At 37.1% G+C, this 16,699-nt stretch overlaps 1 protein-coding gene across 5 annotated transcripts in view; it reads right to left on the reverse strand.

Annotated features, from left to right (window-relative positions):
- The window catches only part of ETV1 (ETS variant transcription factor 1), a 66,619-nt gene that overhangs the window by 34,757 nt on the left and 15,163 nt on the right, over window positions 1-16,699 (reverse strand). The window contains exon 1 of one of the 5 annotated variants that reach the window (XM_085050827.1): window positions 13,099-13,129. The exons of the other annotated variants lie outside the window; for them this stretch is intronic. Within the exon in view, the coding sequence (XP_084906953.1) occupies window positions 13,099-13,114 (16 nt within the window). The 5' untranslated portion in view covers window positions 13,115-13,129. Of the gene's footprint in view, window positions 1-13,098; window positions 13,130-16,699 lie in introns of those variants that run through there. 5 annotated transcript variants of the gene reach the window in all.

The raw sequence follows: 16,699 nt of genomic DNA on the forward strand, positions 1-16,699 counted from the left end.
ATGAAAACACAACTGCAACAAGACTTTTTTAAAGCCAGTATCACATATTTGCACAAAGGCCACATGCTGCTCTATTTTTTTTTTTTTTTTTAATTTTTACTTTGCTACTTCCTTGGAGTTAATCTGTTATGAAAAATTACTTCCCTTATTTATTTTTAAATAACAGGAGTACAGAGACTCCCACACTACAGCCCTGTGCGGAGAACTGGCTGGGTATTTCATCACAGCGCTGAGAGCCTGAACGTCTGCTAACAGGCAGTTTTCCAGCTCACTGGCACAGGCACAAGTGAAAGCAGCACATTCATTTTGTGCAATTTGCTTTACCTTCCCACATGGAGTTGGTGCATGTAAAAGGCTGTTAAGTACTAAATTATTCCTTATCAAATCACCATCATCTGGAGTCATGATCAACACTAATTAAATTACTTTCACTGAACACGGCTCCAGCCTGCTGCCTCAACTGCGAGGTACGTTTTATTTTGCTTACTGTACAGTCCTAGCAAGGTACAGGGCACAGTGCTAGAAGGCATCTGTGCTGCAGTTTTAATTAAAGTTTACCTCACCTTCCTCCCAGCTTTATAAGCTAGGGTAAAGTGTATCAAATCAAGTAGGTTAACACCTTCACTTCATTTAGGGAGAGCATTACAGACCAAAGTGATTTTATATTAGATCTTTATCTTAACTACAGCCAGAAAGATAATGTAGCTGTAAAATTTAAAGCCTTCCTGGGGCAGTCCCCTGACACAGTCACCATGCTAACCGTTATCTGTAACTCCTTAAGTGTACACTTTTAGAGGCAGAAAGGAAATAAAGATACGCTGATAAAAATACTTACTGCATTTTTGGGGGGCTTTCTTGAAGGCTACTTGCCCTTTCAGATCATATCTTAAGTGTGGCTGAAGATGACAGACCTATTTTAACAATAACATTTCAAACATTCAAAGCAGTTTTTGTATCATCACTGAAACCTTCTGCCCGTCACTTTTGATTTTAGTGTGACACTCATTCTATAGTGCATCTATTAAAAGAGAATTTAAACATACACTGTTTTGCTAAACAGGATTTTATATTATGTTTTCAATCCTCTTTCTTTTGAGGAGAGCAGAGTTGCTTATTTATACAATCTAATTTTAGTGCAGCATACCAGCTACCAACACATTCAAATTAACAAAATGACATTTTAAACAACCAGCTCCTCACCACTTCTTTCTTCCTGATGGTAAATTCATTTTACTTAACCCCAGAACACGAGTCTCAACCCTATTAAAGTAACGGGCTCTCTGCCTTAATAATGATCTTATTAAGAAGTGACCAAGGGCCAAGATTTCATCCCGAGTGATTACTTACAGATAACTACCTCTGAACTTGAAAGGCAAACAATTGTACAATGTGTATTTAGATGGATGGCTTCAACACCTCATCTCAACTACCACGCAAAGTCAGTCTTATCAGTATCAGAAACAGACCCTTACCCCACAGACCCTGTCTGGAGCATCTCCAAAGCCAACACACAGATACAAGGCAAGCAGAAGGATTGCTACCATCTGTAGCAAATTGATGAAGGTATAATACATTACTGTATGCATATTCTCTATGCATAAATATATCTATTTATAACTGCAGAGTAAAAGGGCTTGCATATTATACATAATGTGCTGTTGTACAGACCTAGATTTTATACAAAGCAATGATTTCACCACGAAGGAAACTCATGTGTAACCTGCAAAAACATAGGGTGAAACCTGCCATCCTTCCTTCAGAAGTGCTGTCCTCCTTTGCTATCTGTCAACAGCCTAATCCCTGACAATTCTGTTCCTAATAACACCCAAAGAAGACTCAAATTAAGAACAATTTTATTAAGAACTCTGAAATCAAAGAAGGAATCGATTTGTTTCAGAGGTCTCATTTGTACCCTTTCTAGCCTGAGAAAAAGGAAGTGTATCACCTCTGTACAGATAGGACTGAATCTACTTATTTTAAGAAAGCCCCAAAATGCACTACATTAAGCAATGGCTTAAAATATTTTTCAATTCAAGAGATGATTATTCAAGATGAAGAAGAAATGAGGAATATATTATGTGAAGTGGCAAGTCATTTCTCCTTTGAACAACAACTAAACTTCAAACTTTCAAACTTCAGATTCCTGCCCAGAACACACGATAAAATCTTACTTGATTTTTTAAAGAATTAGAATGGTTTTAAACATGTTTTCAAAGCTGTGAAATATTACTGGTAACTCGATGACATTGGCTAATGGCAAGCAGTGTTGACTCTGCTGACCAAAGAGACAAAGATGTCCTATTCAACACTTGTAGGTCAAGAGTATGTATTTATATGGTAAAAAATCAATTAACAGCAGTTGATTTTATACCACACCTTGCTTCTGCTAGTGAACTCCAACGTCTCCTAAGTAATACTATATTCACATGTATTAAGTTTGAGGACTTTGAGTACCTGAAAAGGAAGTAAGTCATGGTCTAAACATGCTGTTTCTGAGCTGCTTTTCAAATTTAGGCTCTCAAATCATTCTCTAAACCCAATTCTGTAAATAAACTCACTAATTTTTATCATCGATTGAGGCAAAATTGCTAATATGCAATGTAAGTTTTGAGAGATTTCCTGAACACATTTGAATATAGGGAACTTGACTCAACAGCAAGATGAAAAGACAGAAGATTTAAAAATAAGCTAATACCTCTGCAACTCCAGGTACTAGACTGGCTGAGGTGACCCAAGATAATACTTGGTAAAATTTCAAAAGCAAGAAGAAAAGGCCCCTGTACTGATAAAGCCAACTCTGTCACACTTTAAATCTATCTCGATACACACAGAAATGCAGCAGGCACTTCAGATACATCAGAGTCTCTCCAAGATTCTTTTCCAGTACATTTACCTCTGCCAAGCCCTCCCCTTCCCCCAACACACAAAAATCCATTACTAAAGGGTCTAATCTCAGCTATCAGCACAGAGTGCCTTTTATGGAGCCATTAAACCATTTCTCTTGTTTACAGTGCCTGAAGAAAGATGTGAATTATGTCTGTGACAAAACAGGCGATAACATTTCTAAACTGCTATCAAAATGCAAACTGAAATACACTTAAGGACAGGGACCCTAATTCGTGTTTTTGCCATTTTCCTCGCTCACTATAACTTAACAGCACTCACCTGATGATTCAAACAAATTATTTATGCTGTAAGTACAACAGGTAGGCATTAATAATAAAAAAAAAATCTGCTTTCAAGCAGTTTATTGAACGGTTCGTCAAAGAGCATAAAATGCTAGTTACATCTTAGGTGATAGTAATGACCTAGGTGCTGTTATCAGTAAACATTTTTAAAAAATCCAAATACAACACTGTGGGCTCACATGAGTCCTGAAATGCCCTATTTTAGCAACAGCCACCTTAATATTTGAATCATATATTCATGATAGGTATTTGCATATCTGATGCAGTCAGCTATAAAACCAAATATTTTCTCTATAGCTTTCTAGGTGGAAATGCTAGGCTCTATATATATTTTCCAAAGAGGTTTCAAAAATGTGCATTTTATTAATGAAACAATAGCCTCCTGCATTCTGGAAGATATTTCTTGATTATTTATTTCTAGATCATTATGATTTGTACTTTAAACCTTTGTAGACAGCTGCACTCTGAATTTCAACAATCATTTAATAAGCATCAGATTAAAGATATCAGGATGACAAATCAGGATGCTCTTTCAATTTCATTGTACTATATATTTTGAAGAGTTTTACTGGTAACTTTGAGATGCTCAGGACTCATCAGAAGCAGGTATTTGGCATAGCTGACCATTCATTCATACCCTGGAGGTTACTGTGCTTACCATACTAACAAAAAGATGTTAGTATGGTAACATGTTGAAATAAAATTCAACATGCATGATTGTACGGTATGATGTTAAAATAAAAACATCAGGTAGGAGAGGTGAGAGATGAACAGAGCTGGGACAGTAAAGGCTGGTAAGCAAATATTTCCAGCTAAACTGTTCCCAATGATTTTGAATTAAAAGCCTGTAAATACGTAAGACTGCTACAGCTGAAGACAGAAGTGACTGCAAGCATGGATTACTGAAGCAAGATCTGCAGTTATTTTCACCCTATGTGATCTCTTGCAAAAAACCATTTTGTTTCTAACCACTGCAACAGCTGTAGAAATGAGCAAGACTAGAAGACTGTGGACTGATTTAAAAGTGGCTGAACAGATTACATCTACACAGACTCCACCAAGTTCCTCAACCACTTATCTATCAAAGTCACCTCTATCAGATCTTAGCTGAGCTCCAGTCAACTGGATTTCATTTAGGTCCTGGTCTCTGCCAGATACTAGAAGAAGTTGGTGACAAATTGGATGTCTGACACACAGATATGTATCATCACTGTGGTTTCAGAGACTATCCTGGCAGTTTATAGAAAAACTGAACATAGACAAGAGACCTGAACATTCACTACCTTACAAATGAAAACTCCTAGAAAGGGGAGGGTGGGGATGGGAGGAATCTCTGTATTCCTATCTAGTACCTTTTTGAAGAAATAAATTATCTCTATATTATTCTCCATTTTACGATTACATCTAGAAAACTAGAACTCCTTCAAGATGCAAAATTCAGACCTAAAGACAGCTGGGCTCCATCCAGACTCACCAAGTAGTGCCCATTCACCTGAAGCAGTCTGCAAATGTGTTTGGGTATTTGTGTGTGCACACAGAGTCAAATGAAAGTAAGCACAATGAATGTGCAAGCATGCCTCTGCAATGACACATTACATATGGTCAAAATATGTGTAATACTGTAATAAAGAGCAGAAAGCTTTCTCCTGTTCCAATGGATATGTATAACTGGAGAGAAAATGGGGAAGCAGCATGCAGAAGAAAGTAACAACTTGTAAATGTGTGAAAAAGCGTTCAATAAAAAGCTAGCTCTTTCTTATGTGGCAGCCTAACTCCAACTCCAGAGAAGGAAATCTCTGGATAGCCCTTAACACAGAGAATGCTCTGCCACCCCATGTGTCAGTGCTCTTTCCCAGAAAGTGGGACTTCATGACTGGGCAGTACTTGGCAAAGCTGTTATATATGATTCCATCAATTCAGTCTTCGCCTTGGCTTCAGATCAGATCCTTCCAGCCCCTACCAGCTCAAAAGATAGAAACAGCATGGGACCTCATTTTTTGGAAGCTAGTTCTGAACGATGAGCCCAAGCACCAGCTTTCAAAGCCAACTGGCAAGAATAGAATACGTGGGCAAGATGGATCTATTTGAGAACCTTGTTTAACAAAAAGAAAATACCAGCTTTGAAGTAATCTGTCACCTTTACTGGAAAATATGCAACTACAAATGCACTTTAATAACAGTCAGAACTCACACTGCAAAATGAAGCAAATTGCTTATTTTCTCTTCCACACTAAAGCTTACAATACTGTGCATGTCAATTAATGGTCTACTTGAATGCTGCATCGTATGAACTCTACGCAATAGCATAGTCTTTACAATCCTCAGGGGGTGGGAAAGGATGGGGAGGAAGGTGAAGAATAAAAGACAGCCCAAAATTGTGAGATTTTGTCCTCAAAGACTACATGGACTGTTCTCAGATGACATGGTATGAGAATAGAAAAAAAAAAATTGATTTTGAATTTGAATTAGGAAAAAGTAGCAAGCAGATGAAAATGGACTGCAGCAAAAGCTGAAATTCATTTTTGTTTACTACCAAGGAGTTGCAAGATGGAAAATAACAGCTTAGTTTCCTACAATTGATATTGGGAAATTCTGGACATTAAGATCTACAGTAATGCATCCATCTTAGCAAGCATTATTTGCTAAAATAACTTGCTCTTGATTTGGAGTGTGATGTTTTTTTCTTTCCTAATATTTTAAGTAAAAAGCATTACAGATTAATGACTAAAAGACAAAAAATTGCATTGATGAAACTCAATTTTAAATTAATTGAATCAACTGTTCATCTCTAGATTATGTTAATTCTATATATTCACCATAATTTTCCTTATTCTTACTATGATCTGGAATTAACACAAACTCTTTGAGACTAGCACCTGAGGCTAAAAAAAGTGTTGAAATAGAAAACTGGTGCACTGTACTTATAGCACACCAAAGTTGCAGCAGTATCCATCAGCCAGGTTTGTATAAGGGCGTTTGTACACAGGAAAGGGGTGACCAACAAAATCATCACTATAATGCAGGCAATACGCCATTTCCCTACAGGACAGTGTATTTGACAACGTGATGGTCCTGCCCCTGTTCAGCAAAGAAATTCTTCTAGATGCTTCTTTACAAAAGAAAAGAAGTATAATTCTTAAATGGAAATGTTCTTTTCTAAAGCTTGCGTGCTAAGATGCTAAAAAATTTTGCCAGTATAGCTATTTTGGGGCAGCTAACCCAAGACTCCCCTGCCATGATAGATGTACCCTCTCTGAGAGGTGGAGGGGTTTCCAGTTAGTGTGGAAGAGGAAGCACAATATTAGAGGTTGTACCCATTCAGCTTAATAATTAGTTCACTGCTATAAATCCCCATTTTTAGTGCAAGATATTCCTGATTTGCTTGTCTGTGCAGTTGCAATTTCTGAAATGCTCACTCATTGCAGTTACTGAGCGTACACCTGCAGCTTTCTGACACTGGAAGTGCTGAAGGCACCACTGAGATAATTCAGATATTTGTAGCCACTTGGCTTCTAATTTAAAAGGACCATGCCAGTCAAAAACTACATAGTATATTCACTGAATACGTTCAGTATAACAAAAATTAAAAAGCCCACACAAAAGGGTAAGCCACCTGACTGGGGGATGGGGAACTAACTTCCAGTAAATATCAATAAAAGATGACCTACTCACTAAACCCAAAGGTAGAGCAATTCCAAGGCAAACTTTTCTAGAAGGTTGCTAGTAAACACCTAGTTAAGGCAGTGTAGGTCCTTTGTCCTAAATTGACAGTGTATTTGGGCAGCTGCTACCTGGTTGAACTGCCAGACAGTATTAGAAGACTGTCTCTACTCTTTTACACCCAAACATGGAACATTTTGGCATAATTTTGGTTAGTTGATCCCTCTTTGCCTCTATCCCCCAAAAGATTTCCACTTTCCAGCTAAGAATTGTCCAGAGGGTGTTTTCAGGCAGCAGGAGCTGCAGTTACCAACACATTTCTTAGCCTCCAAAAGCAGCGGCCTCATAGAAATGCTGTCACAGGCACTGTTTTATTCCGATTTATGTCCACTCCCTGCAGTGCTCTCTTTCCTTTCCAGACAGTTTACCTGTCCTGCTGCAGGAGACTCACAGCTGCAGGCAGTCGAGTGAAAAGTGCAGCCAGAGGTTCTCTGCCTCCCAGCAAGCAGCTCCAGGGCAAAAGTGAACCTGCTGACAAATACCATGGGCACTGGATAACTGAGAAGAATACAAGGAAATTTGCAGAACGTTGGTGGGAGGGAGAAGGGAAAGATTAAGCTAGGAGGAGTGAACTGGCTCACTTTGATGTCTGAGGAGAGCAGGTGAGGCAGGACGAAGAGCTCTCCCTGCCCCCAAAGTAAACAGAGGCTTAGGGCTCTCTGGAGAAGGAAGCAGTAACCTAATAAAATTAAACCAGCTGCGTTCTGTAGCAATTGAACTAAAACACGTGGATAGCTGAAGACGATTATAGGGAGGAAAAAAAAAATCTGAAGAATTTTTAATCCCTCTATACTGGATCTGCAACCTCCACGACCACACAGAGAAACGGGGCTGCAATTCACCTACATTTGCTTTCCGTGTTAAAATCCTGGGAGGAGATCAGGGGCATTTTTTCCTGCAGTTACTGATAATGTATCTGGCTCCAAAGGCTCCCGGGCACGGTGCAAGAACAGGCAATCCACCTTTTGAGCTTCTGCTAAAGAGGAAGTTCTTAATGTACAATCAAGCCTGGGAGAAAACTTAAATTGTATTCCTACCTGGGAATTATCAATAAAGTTAAATGCAAAGAGAAGAGCTGGCCACTGTATCAGGGTCTGTGTGCTTTTCTGAGGACAGGATTTCCATTTGCAGCAATTTTCAAAATTTAATTTAAATTGTGAGAGGTAATGGCTAAGCACTATGTAATTTCCATTACTAAAATATCCAATAATATCCCAGCATTTTACACATGCACACACACACACACACACACATATACTTTCCACTTCAGGTAAATCTGCAGTTTGATGTTTCAGGTCTGGATTTAAATAGGTTTTGTAAAAACAGAATATGGAAAAAACCTCTGGAAACTATAACAAGCATTTTTCCCAAACATAATAGTAAATTTTAAAATAAACCATTTTGTACTTTTTCTATTTATCTAAAGGTATCATGAACTTGATATTTAGGAAAGATGCCCACAGCAGAAAACAAACAGGAACTGATTCTGCCTCATTTCCCCTCTTATGGAAAAGTTTCAAGTTACATCAATATAATTATTATCTTTGTTCTTTTCTGATGTATTCATGCAAAGAGCTAACAGTCATCTATGAGAGGGCTACTGATCTTGTACTTGAAACTGGACAAAACGTGAAAGAAACTGGATTTAATTGCTGGTTCTGCCATAATCCAAACTAGTGTGAGAAGGTGACTTCTAGTTTGAAGTAGGTCAGAGACCCATAATGCATGTGTCAGTCTGTATCCCTATAAAAACAGGAATATCCTCACAATAAAAGAGCATCTTAATAAAAGATTATCCTTAAGGATAAGCATGCCTGTCAGATAGTTACTCAAGAATATTCGAGCACAAAAAACCAACAAATAATGAAATGGACTACACACAGTGCTCTCCAGCATGAATTAAACAACTAGTTTAAAAGATTATTTACAATTTGTTTTTATTTTATCAACTCTCAGTGACAGGCACTAAAAAGGAACAAAAGTGCATTTTGAGATTAATTTAATTTTGCCTGTAACAGTAAGAATATGTATAAATTCATAAAACAGGTATACACTAACTCAGGGTCGCTAATGGGATGTTTGTTTACTTCACGCGGAGAAAGAGACTGTCACCACCCTAAATACATGTGCCCTTCATGCCTCAGTGTGCAATTTGCACAAATGCTCACCAGTAACACAACCCTAACAGATCACGTTCACAGATCATTAAAGCAAGCCTGAAATCTAATTCTTTAATTCACTACCAAAAACCACTGCAAAACCTGCAGTCTCCAGTGGAAAAGGTGCGGGCCATTGAAATAAGTCAACAGTAAAATTCAGCTCACAATTTTTATCACTGATTCAACAGGGAAACAAAGAAGCCATTGTCAGAAGTGGTTACGTCTGGGAACATAAAGTCAAGACTATATTTAAGTAGGCCGATTTTCAAAGACTCTTAGCAAAGAGCTCTTTCTGGAGCCAGTGGAATTTTGACCACCTGCAACCAGGTGCTAGTTCTCAGCACAGATATTTAAGGCTTCTGCTGCTACTTAAAGCATTCTTACTGCATATGAGACTTGTAACTGAATGTACATTACCAATACACTTGCTGATGTTTTCTGAAGCCAAGTGTTCCTAAAGTTTTATGATTATTTTATATGTGCAAACTGTCAGTAAGACTGACAATTATATGATGTATTTCCTGTACGCATGTAAGCATACATATATATCTATATATCTATGTATAGACGCACTGAGTATATAAACTTGGATTAATCCAACTCCCAAATTCTAATCCCAAATGCTTGAAACTTTTTGTCTTTACTGAATACTGACACTTTAAAAACTCCCTGTTGTCTCCATTTCTCTTATTGCTTTGGTCATGTGAAATTTTATTAACAGATGGTTAATAAAGAAACATTACATTCAGTTTCAGCACGAAGACAGAGTATTAAAAAAGAATTAAACAGTTTATCTTTTTTAGGTATACATTACAAGCAGAAAGGAAACAACCTTTGAGCAAAGAGAATCAAATTAGCAAGACTGGGAATTGTTTTTGCACATGTAATTTTTCAAATGTCCTTGATGACGACTCATAATATATAAATTTAAAGACAAAAACCTGGCCAGTCAGTAACCTTCCTATTCAGTGACTGCAGGACTCGGCAGTAAATGTCACTGCTAAAAAATATTTCACTACATTAACTTACTGGCAACCACATTTGCTGAATAAGTTCATAAACAGCCACAGGAAAAAAGACAACCAGGAATAAAGCTGCTAATGATTCACTCTTTTCTAACATGCATAATCCTCAGCTTAAAGAAGAAATAAATTTGTAAGAATAAAGATATCCTTTACCAAGACAGTTCACTTCTCCATTCACCCCATCAAGGTCATACTAGAATCCAGGAACAGGTAAGAGTAATGTATTGAAGACAAAGAGAATGAAGAATAAGTTAAAGGAAAGGAATCCCTCTCAGGGAAAAGACAAGCACATGTCTTGATAAAATAATCAGTTTTCCATTTATAAGTTTAGACTAGGTTTAGATCATTCCTCGAAAAAACACTGATGACATCTCAAACTCAAAAGAATCAATAATCATTTTTGCATGTTTATCGGCTTATAAATGGCTTCACTGTAATTACTTCCTAGTACTGAAATGCACAGGACCAAAACAAAGGGACGTAGAACCTGAAACAAGGGCTGTTTTTCCTGTATGCTTATGGAGGGCTACCTCTGTCCTACATGACACGAATGTGTCACACACTCCTCAGTGCTTAACTGATGGCTTGAGGAGTTTCACTCTCTCCTCCTTTTTTTAACTGCTATACCCCTTGAAAACTTTATAGCACTCTGTAGGAGAGCCTGATTTCTATCTCCAGTTGCTGAGGCAGCAAGCAGAAGTAAAAAAGATAAAAAAATTATACAGTCTGCAAAAAAATTTTACATAAAGAAACGTGTAATAAATAGAAGTGGATGAACTCAGCTTGCAGACTGCCTCCTTATTTTATACCATTCCAGAACTTATAGATTTTCAAATCATTATTTAGACTGCTCTTGAAATACAAGACTCATTTTGTGAAAACACTGCATGCAAAGGAGTTTTAGGATAATAAGGGTTTTGTAACAAAATAGAATCACAAAGACCCTTCAGCCTGCCTTGCTTGGTTTCTGTGTGAAAATAAAGCTAAAAAAAGTTCATGCACACTTTGTTTAACACAACTGGAATGGAGAAAATGTTCTAATACATATACATACTCATGATGAAATTAACAACTATCTGGATTAAAACAGAAATAACTGTAGTGGTAAGAAAATACTACCATGACCACAAGTTATAATGTGAGGATCGCTCGTATTTCCACAGATGGGACCTTCACAAAAGGAAGGAGGGGAGGCTTCCTCAGAGAGGAAATAGAAGGTTTTCTCAAAACTGGGAATTCAACATTTTGAATAAAATATGTTTAATGTTTTTGTTTTTATGTAAACAGACCTTAGGAAGTGATCTGACAGCCTTAAGAAATTACCATTTGAAAGAAAAAAGGTCTACATGCTTCATCTTTGATCTACGAGACAGATTTATCACAGGACAGGATGACTGAAGTTTATTCATTAGCTGATAACGTTCACATGCAACCCAAGCCTTTAATCTGCTATAAAGCAGCAAACAAGGATGAGGCTCTAAGGAAAGGAAACTAACTCAGCTTGGCTGAGCAGGGACATGGCAGTGGAAGGGCAGGAGGAAGACAGGGGGACAAAATCCCACAAGAAGAACCCTGTCCAGCTGCCTGGGCTCCCTCATGCCCCCAACTGCTGCAGACCATCAGGTTCAGATTGGTGCTGTGCAGTTAAACCACGTCTGCATAAGGTGTCTTCTGGCTCTGCGGATGCCCAGAGCATACCTTTCCATCCACAATAAAATTCACATCACTCTGAAAGAAAGGTTCCGCTTTAAAAGTTTTAAAAACCAAAAAGCTATGATGGGGTCTTCTAATTTGTTTCACAGTGCTACTGATTCGTTTCACAGTGCTGCTGCTACCACCAGTATTTACATAATCTGTGTGCCCCTACCACTGCTGCAATCCAGGAGAATCTAAAGTCTTTGCACCTTCAAAGCTGGAAATTTAGTATAAAAATACAAGCAGAAATGCAAATAAATAGAAACTGCTTATTAAAATCAAAGCAAACCCATAATTTTTCCACTATTAAGATCACAAGTCAAGAGCATTAAGATCCACACTCTCCCTCATGGTAAAACTTTTTCAAGAATTAAATCTTGCAATTACGGTCACAATTATGGCAGATTTAAATATATCCAAAAGTCTTCTAGAGGAAAAAGAAGAAAAACAAAAGCCTTATTACCAGAGCCTAATGCCCCGTCAATGAGCTACAAAACAAGTTTTCTGAAAGACACTAAATCTTAATTTCTTTTGAATGCGAATGAAAAAGGAAAAAAACAACAACAAAAAAAATAATAGAAAAAAGAAAGTTAACAGGTGGTAACAGTTTCAGTCCTGCTTTAAACAAAGGAAACAAGTGCTCAGGGATACAATGAAAGAAGCAAGGCTATCTAAGGCAACTGTGAAGGGAGATAAGGTGGTCAGCATCGACTCCTCAGTCTGACCTCTCCAGCTCTTACAACAGCAATTGCACTGGACTGTCTTTGTAAAACGCTTTTGAGATCTCCAGATAAGTGATCATTAAGAAAACAGTGTATCTCACAGCACAGCGATACATGCATTTCGGTACCTACTTCAAACCAGAAACAAAGATGTTAAGCAACATGCCCAAGGTCATGCAAAGCTAAAGGCAGGAACAAACCACAGAGCCCTGACTCTCACAGCCCTTCAGAAAGAATCCATCACAGTCGGGCATGCACTGAAAGAAGTAAGCAAATGTCTCTGTATTTGACAACATCTGACCTATGGAAGGAAGTAGTTTCAAGACAAGTGGCAAGAAACAAAACACAGCTGCAGCAGAAAGCCCTACAAGGGAATAGCTCAGCACCAGGAATAAGTAGCACCACCTTGCAGGATATCTGTCGGACTGCCTGCTGCAGCACCGTGCTCGCAGAGCTACACTCAAAGGAAAGGTTATTCCAGACACACAGACTCTAAATAAAGGCAAATTAAAAACAAAACAAAACCAAATCAAAACAAAACCAAAAAACCCAGCAAACAAACAAACAAAAGACTCTCAAAAAAACCAACTTGAAAAGATGCTCATGTGTGCAACTTGCCATACGCAGACAACCAAAACGCTACCAACTGCAATTTCTAGAACATTTTGCACTACCAAGACATGACTACCAGCTGCCTATGTAATGAATCATCACATTAAAAAAATGTCATTTTTTTAAAATCCATTAATTTTTTTTCTAGAAGCTGCAAAATTAAACTATTCTGCATCAAAACCAAAGCTAAATCCAGTAAATAAACCTCATTTTGACTTCAGTAGGCCTGTCAGAACTTCTCTTATTCTGGTGTTTTCTACTTTAATTGCGTGGGGTTTTTTCTCCAAAATATGTCAAAATAAGGGAAAATTAATCTCTATCAATTGCTCACTAGCTCTTGCTATACTAAAGCAAGCAGAAAATGCTCTTCTAATTCTGAAATTCACATTTGAAATTTAAATCACAGAAAGAAAGAGAAAGAAAATAAAACAAACAAAGCATTTCTCATCTGATAATGCAAAAAAAATTCATTATTTTGTATGCTGCAAATATATAAATAATATTAAAGCTTTTCCTCATTTAAACTGCATTTGGAATATCCTACACCATTAGTTAAAATGACAGAAGAATACAGCTACCTGAAGTCTATGTAAAGAATCTCTCTTTAACAGGCTTTTAAAGATTGCAAGCCAGAGCACCTAAAAAGCACATCCCTGAATAATTTAAGGCTTCTGGCATCTACATTGAAAGCGCTCCTTTGCTAAACCTGGAGGAACAAAAAAAGAGGTAAGAGAAAGAATAAAGGTCATGAAAGATCAGCAACAAAATCACTACTAAAAAACGTATTTTTCTTATCTGAAAGTTTAATCAGACATAGAGGAGCATGGATTTTACAGCCAGCCCTTCCCATTTACTGTCAACAGATGTGGTCTAACACTGACATTTACCCCTTGGCAGTGTTAAGTTAAGGCTGTGATGATCTCAGAAACAATACAGGAACAAAGCGAACGAGAAGGAAGGAAACTGATCAAGAAAGTGAAGCACAAGACAAATCCTTATCAATAGAAACTAAGTAATAAATAAAAGTCATACCCCAGAATTTAACTTTAATTTAAAATATGTAACTGACATTTCAGGGCAAAAGAAAAAAAATAGAAAAAGAAAACGCTGAAAAATAGATCCGTGCAAATACATATTATTGAAACAAAATAAACCGTGATTATGTTATTAAGACACCAGGCAATCTAGTTTGGTGCACCGTAATCCCCATTTGTAACCAATTGTACCAAGGTCGCATTACAATTCAGTGTTTTGTTGACAATACCAAGTTTTCTTTGCCAACTACATCTTTTAAACATCAGCAAATCCTACCTACTTCCTCTTGTGTCTGTCACAGAAACCATCCAAACAATAGGAGCAAGTAATCTTCACCTCAACAGCTATTGACTTCAAGCAAACTGAACACTTTATTCATTTTTACTCCTGGAGTGGAAAGTCCTCGCTGTTCTACAGTATCTGAAAGCCTTGCCACTGATTACAAGCAGTTCAGGATCTGGCTCCTCCTCAGTATATGAAAATGGACTTGAAACAATAGGAAACCTTATCTGAGGAAGTTAACACAGGTCACCCTTCTCCAAATGTGAATACTGACTTTATATGGACAGAAAACCAGCTTAATTAAGTTTTATGAATTGGATAAGAATTTGGAAAAATGTCACGTACAGAATGCCGATTAAAAAAAAAAAACCAAACACCCCAAAACATTCACCTTTTTAGAGGAAACAGATTTTTACTTCTTTGTTTTATGCAACTTTTCATGTTATTGTTAAAGAATAGTCATTAGGAAGTCACTCGAATTTCAGCAAACACGTGAACTGCATTATAGAAGCAGATTCAGAAAGAGGCATAACCAACCTGCCTAAAACAGAATTAAGTAAAAGCCTGTAGAAGTGATTCCTCACTCCTTCTGTGGAATTTTTATTTCTTGTGAGAACGAAAATGAAAAAGTAAGAAAATTACACTATTTAATATACAATTCAATATTTTTCCAGTGCAACTTCAAAACAAAGTAAAAATAATTAAAAATATCTTTTTTCATACACAATTTTCTCCCTGAGAATTTAAGAAGTTCAGTGCTCACAGAAAGCAGAAAGTTACAAGAAACTAAACAGTGCTTTGTTTTCCAAATTTCATCCAAACAAGCTGGTTGTTATCTACTCAACATTCCACTCACTCTAAATAAAACTGCAAAAAGGTTTTTTGTGATAGTTTTGTCAAGTTCAAAAAATATTTAATAAAAAGATAAGAGAAGATGGGGCTTTGATGACAAAACAGAAAGGCTTGAAAATGCAGGCATTACCAACATTTTCATGGTAGGAAGGACCTCTTTCCAGAAGACATAAAGGAGTAACAAAATAAATTTTACTTTTAAACAGGTAAACTGAAGCTTAAAGCATTAAGGGCAAACTTGACGTGCTGGATCCTTAGCTAATAGAAATATGCGTAATTCCAATAACGTCAATAATACCACATAAAGCTGTGCTAGCTGTTGATCTCACTCATAATATCTAAAGCCCACACCTAACTATAAATACACATATTATGTTTGCTTTTTGAAAACTGATTGAAGTTTAATAGCAACTCATAATTGAAATATTCATGGTCCCAAGCTAGCTTTGAAGTTAAATCCCTGAGTGGATAAAGTGGACTGTATATCTAATCTAAACTAAATGTTTCCCTTAGTTACTAATACCAGTGCAGGTTCACTAGTTAAAATCATTATTAGAGAAAATAAATGCAAAACCCACAGCATTTTAAGGGGCATTTAATCCTGCTCAGTGCTAGGACACAGCACATGATCTTGGCAGTATCAGTTCCTCTACCACCTTCCACATCTTGCTTCAAGAGCTGAATTCTTCAAATCACCAAGCCGGTGATTTCTAGGCAAGAAAATTTTAACCATATTGTTCCAGAGCTGCTACTGTTACCAGAGCTCTTCAAGTCTCCTTTTAATGTTTCAATTTAACAGCACAAATCTGTCTCAGCTTTAAAGACCATTTTTAAGCAATGAAGCTAGAAATAAAATGTCATTATTTTTTGTACCTGGACTGCAGACTGTAATTGTTTTGCTGGAGCACTTCAGTTTTCTTTACATACTTTGCACATCACACACACCTCCCTACCTATATACAGCTCCGTAAATGAAATTTCTGTAACAAACACAGTTTAGTTTGAACTAAAGTGGCTGTGAACCCCTTCATTGATTTACACTTCTGTCCTTCTCCATTTTTGGCTCAATTAAATGTATTAAACACTAAATCTGTGAAAGCTTGTCCATTCTCTCCCATGTAAAAATAAATTTAAAAATTTTTTTTGGTTTTTTTTTTAAAGACGTCTAGAGATTCTGCCAGACTACTGCCAGTAAAAGGCTCAGTACTGCACAGTTTTAGACTATATAGAGCAAGTCATTATAATGGAGTTTGAAGGCAGGCTTGGATCCTAGAGAAAACAGTCACAATTGTGCTACTTCTGCAGCAGTAATTTCCCCATGGCTTTGGTTATGTTGATCTCCGTTCCTGTTTTGCAGAGCCCACAGCTACATACATTATATCCAAGTATATGTCTGAAACTCCATAACC

The sequence above is a fragment of the Lichenostomus cassidix genome, chromosome 2 (genome assembly GCF_008360975.1).
Source record: "Lichenostomus cassidix isolate B80296 chromosome 2, HeHo_3.0, whole genome shotgun sequence".
NCBI classification, from domain to species: Eukaryota; Metazoa; Chordata; class Aves; order Passeriformes; family Meliphagidae; genus Lichenostomus; species Lichenostomus cassidix.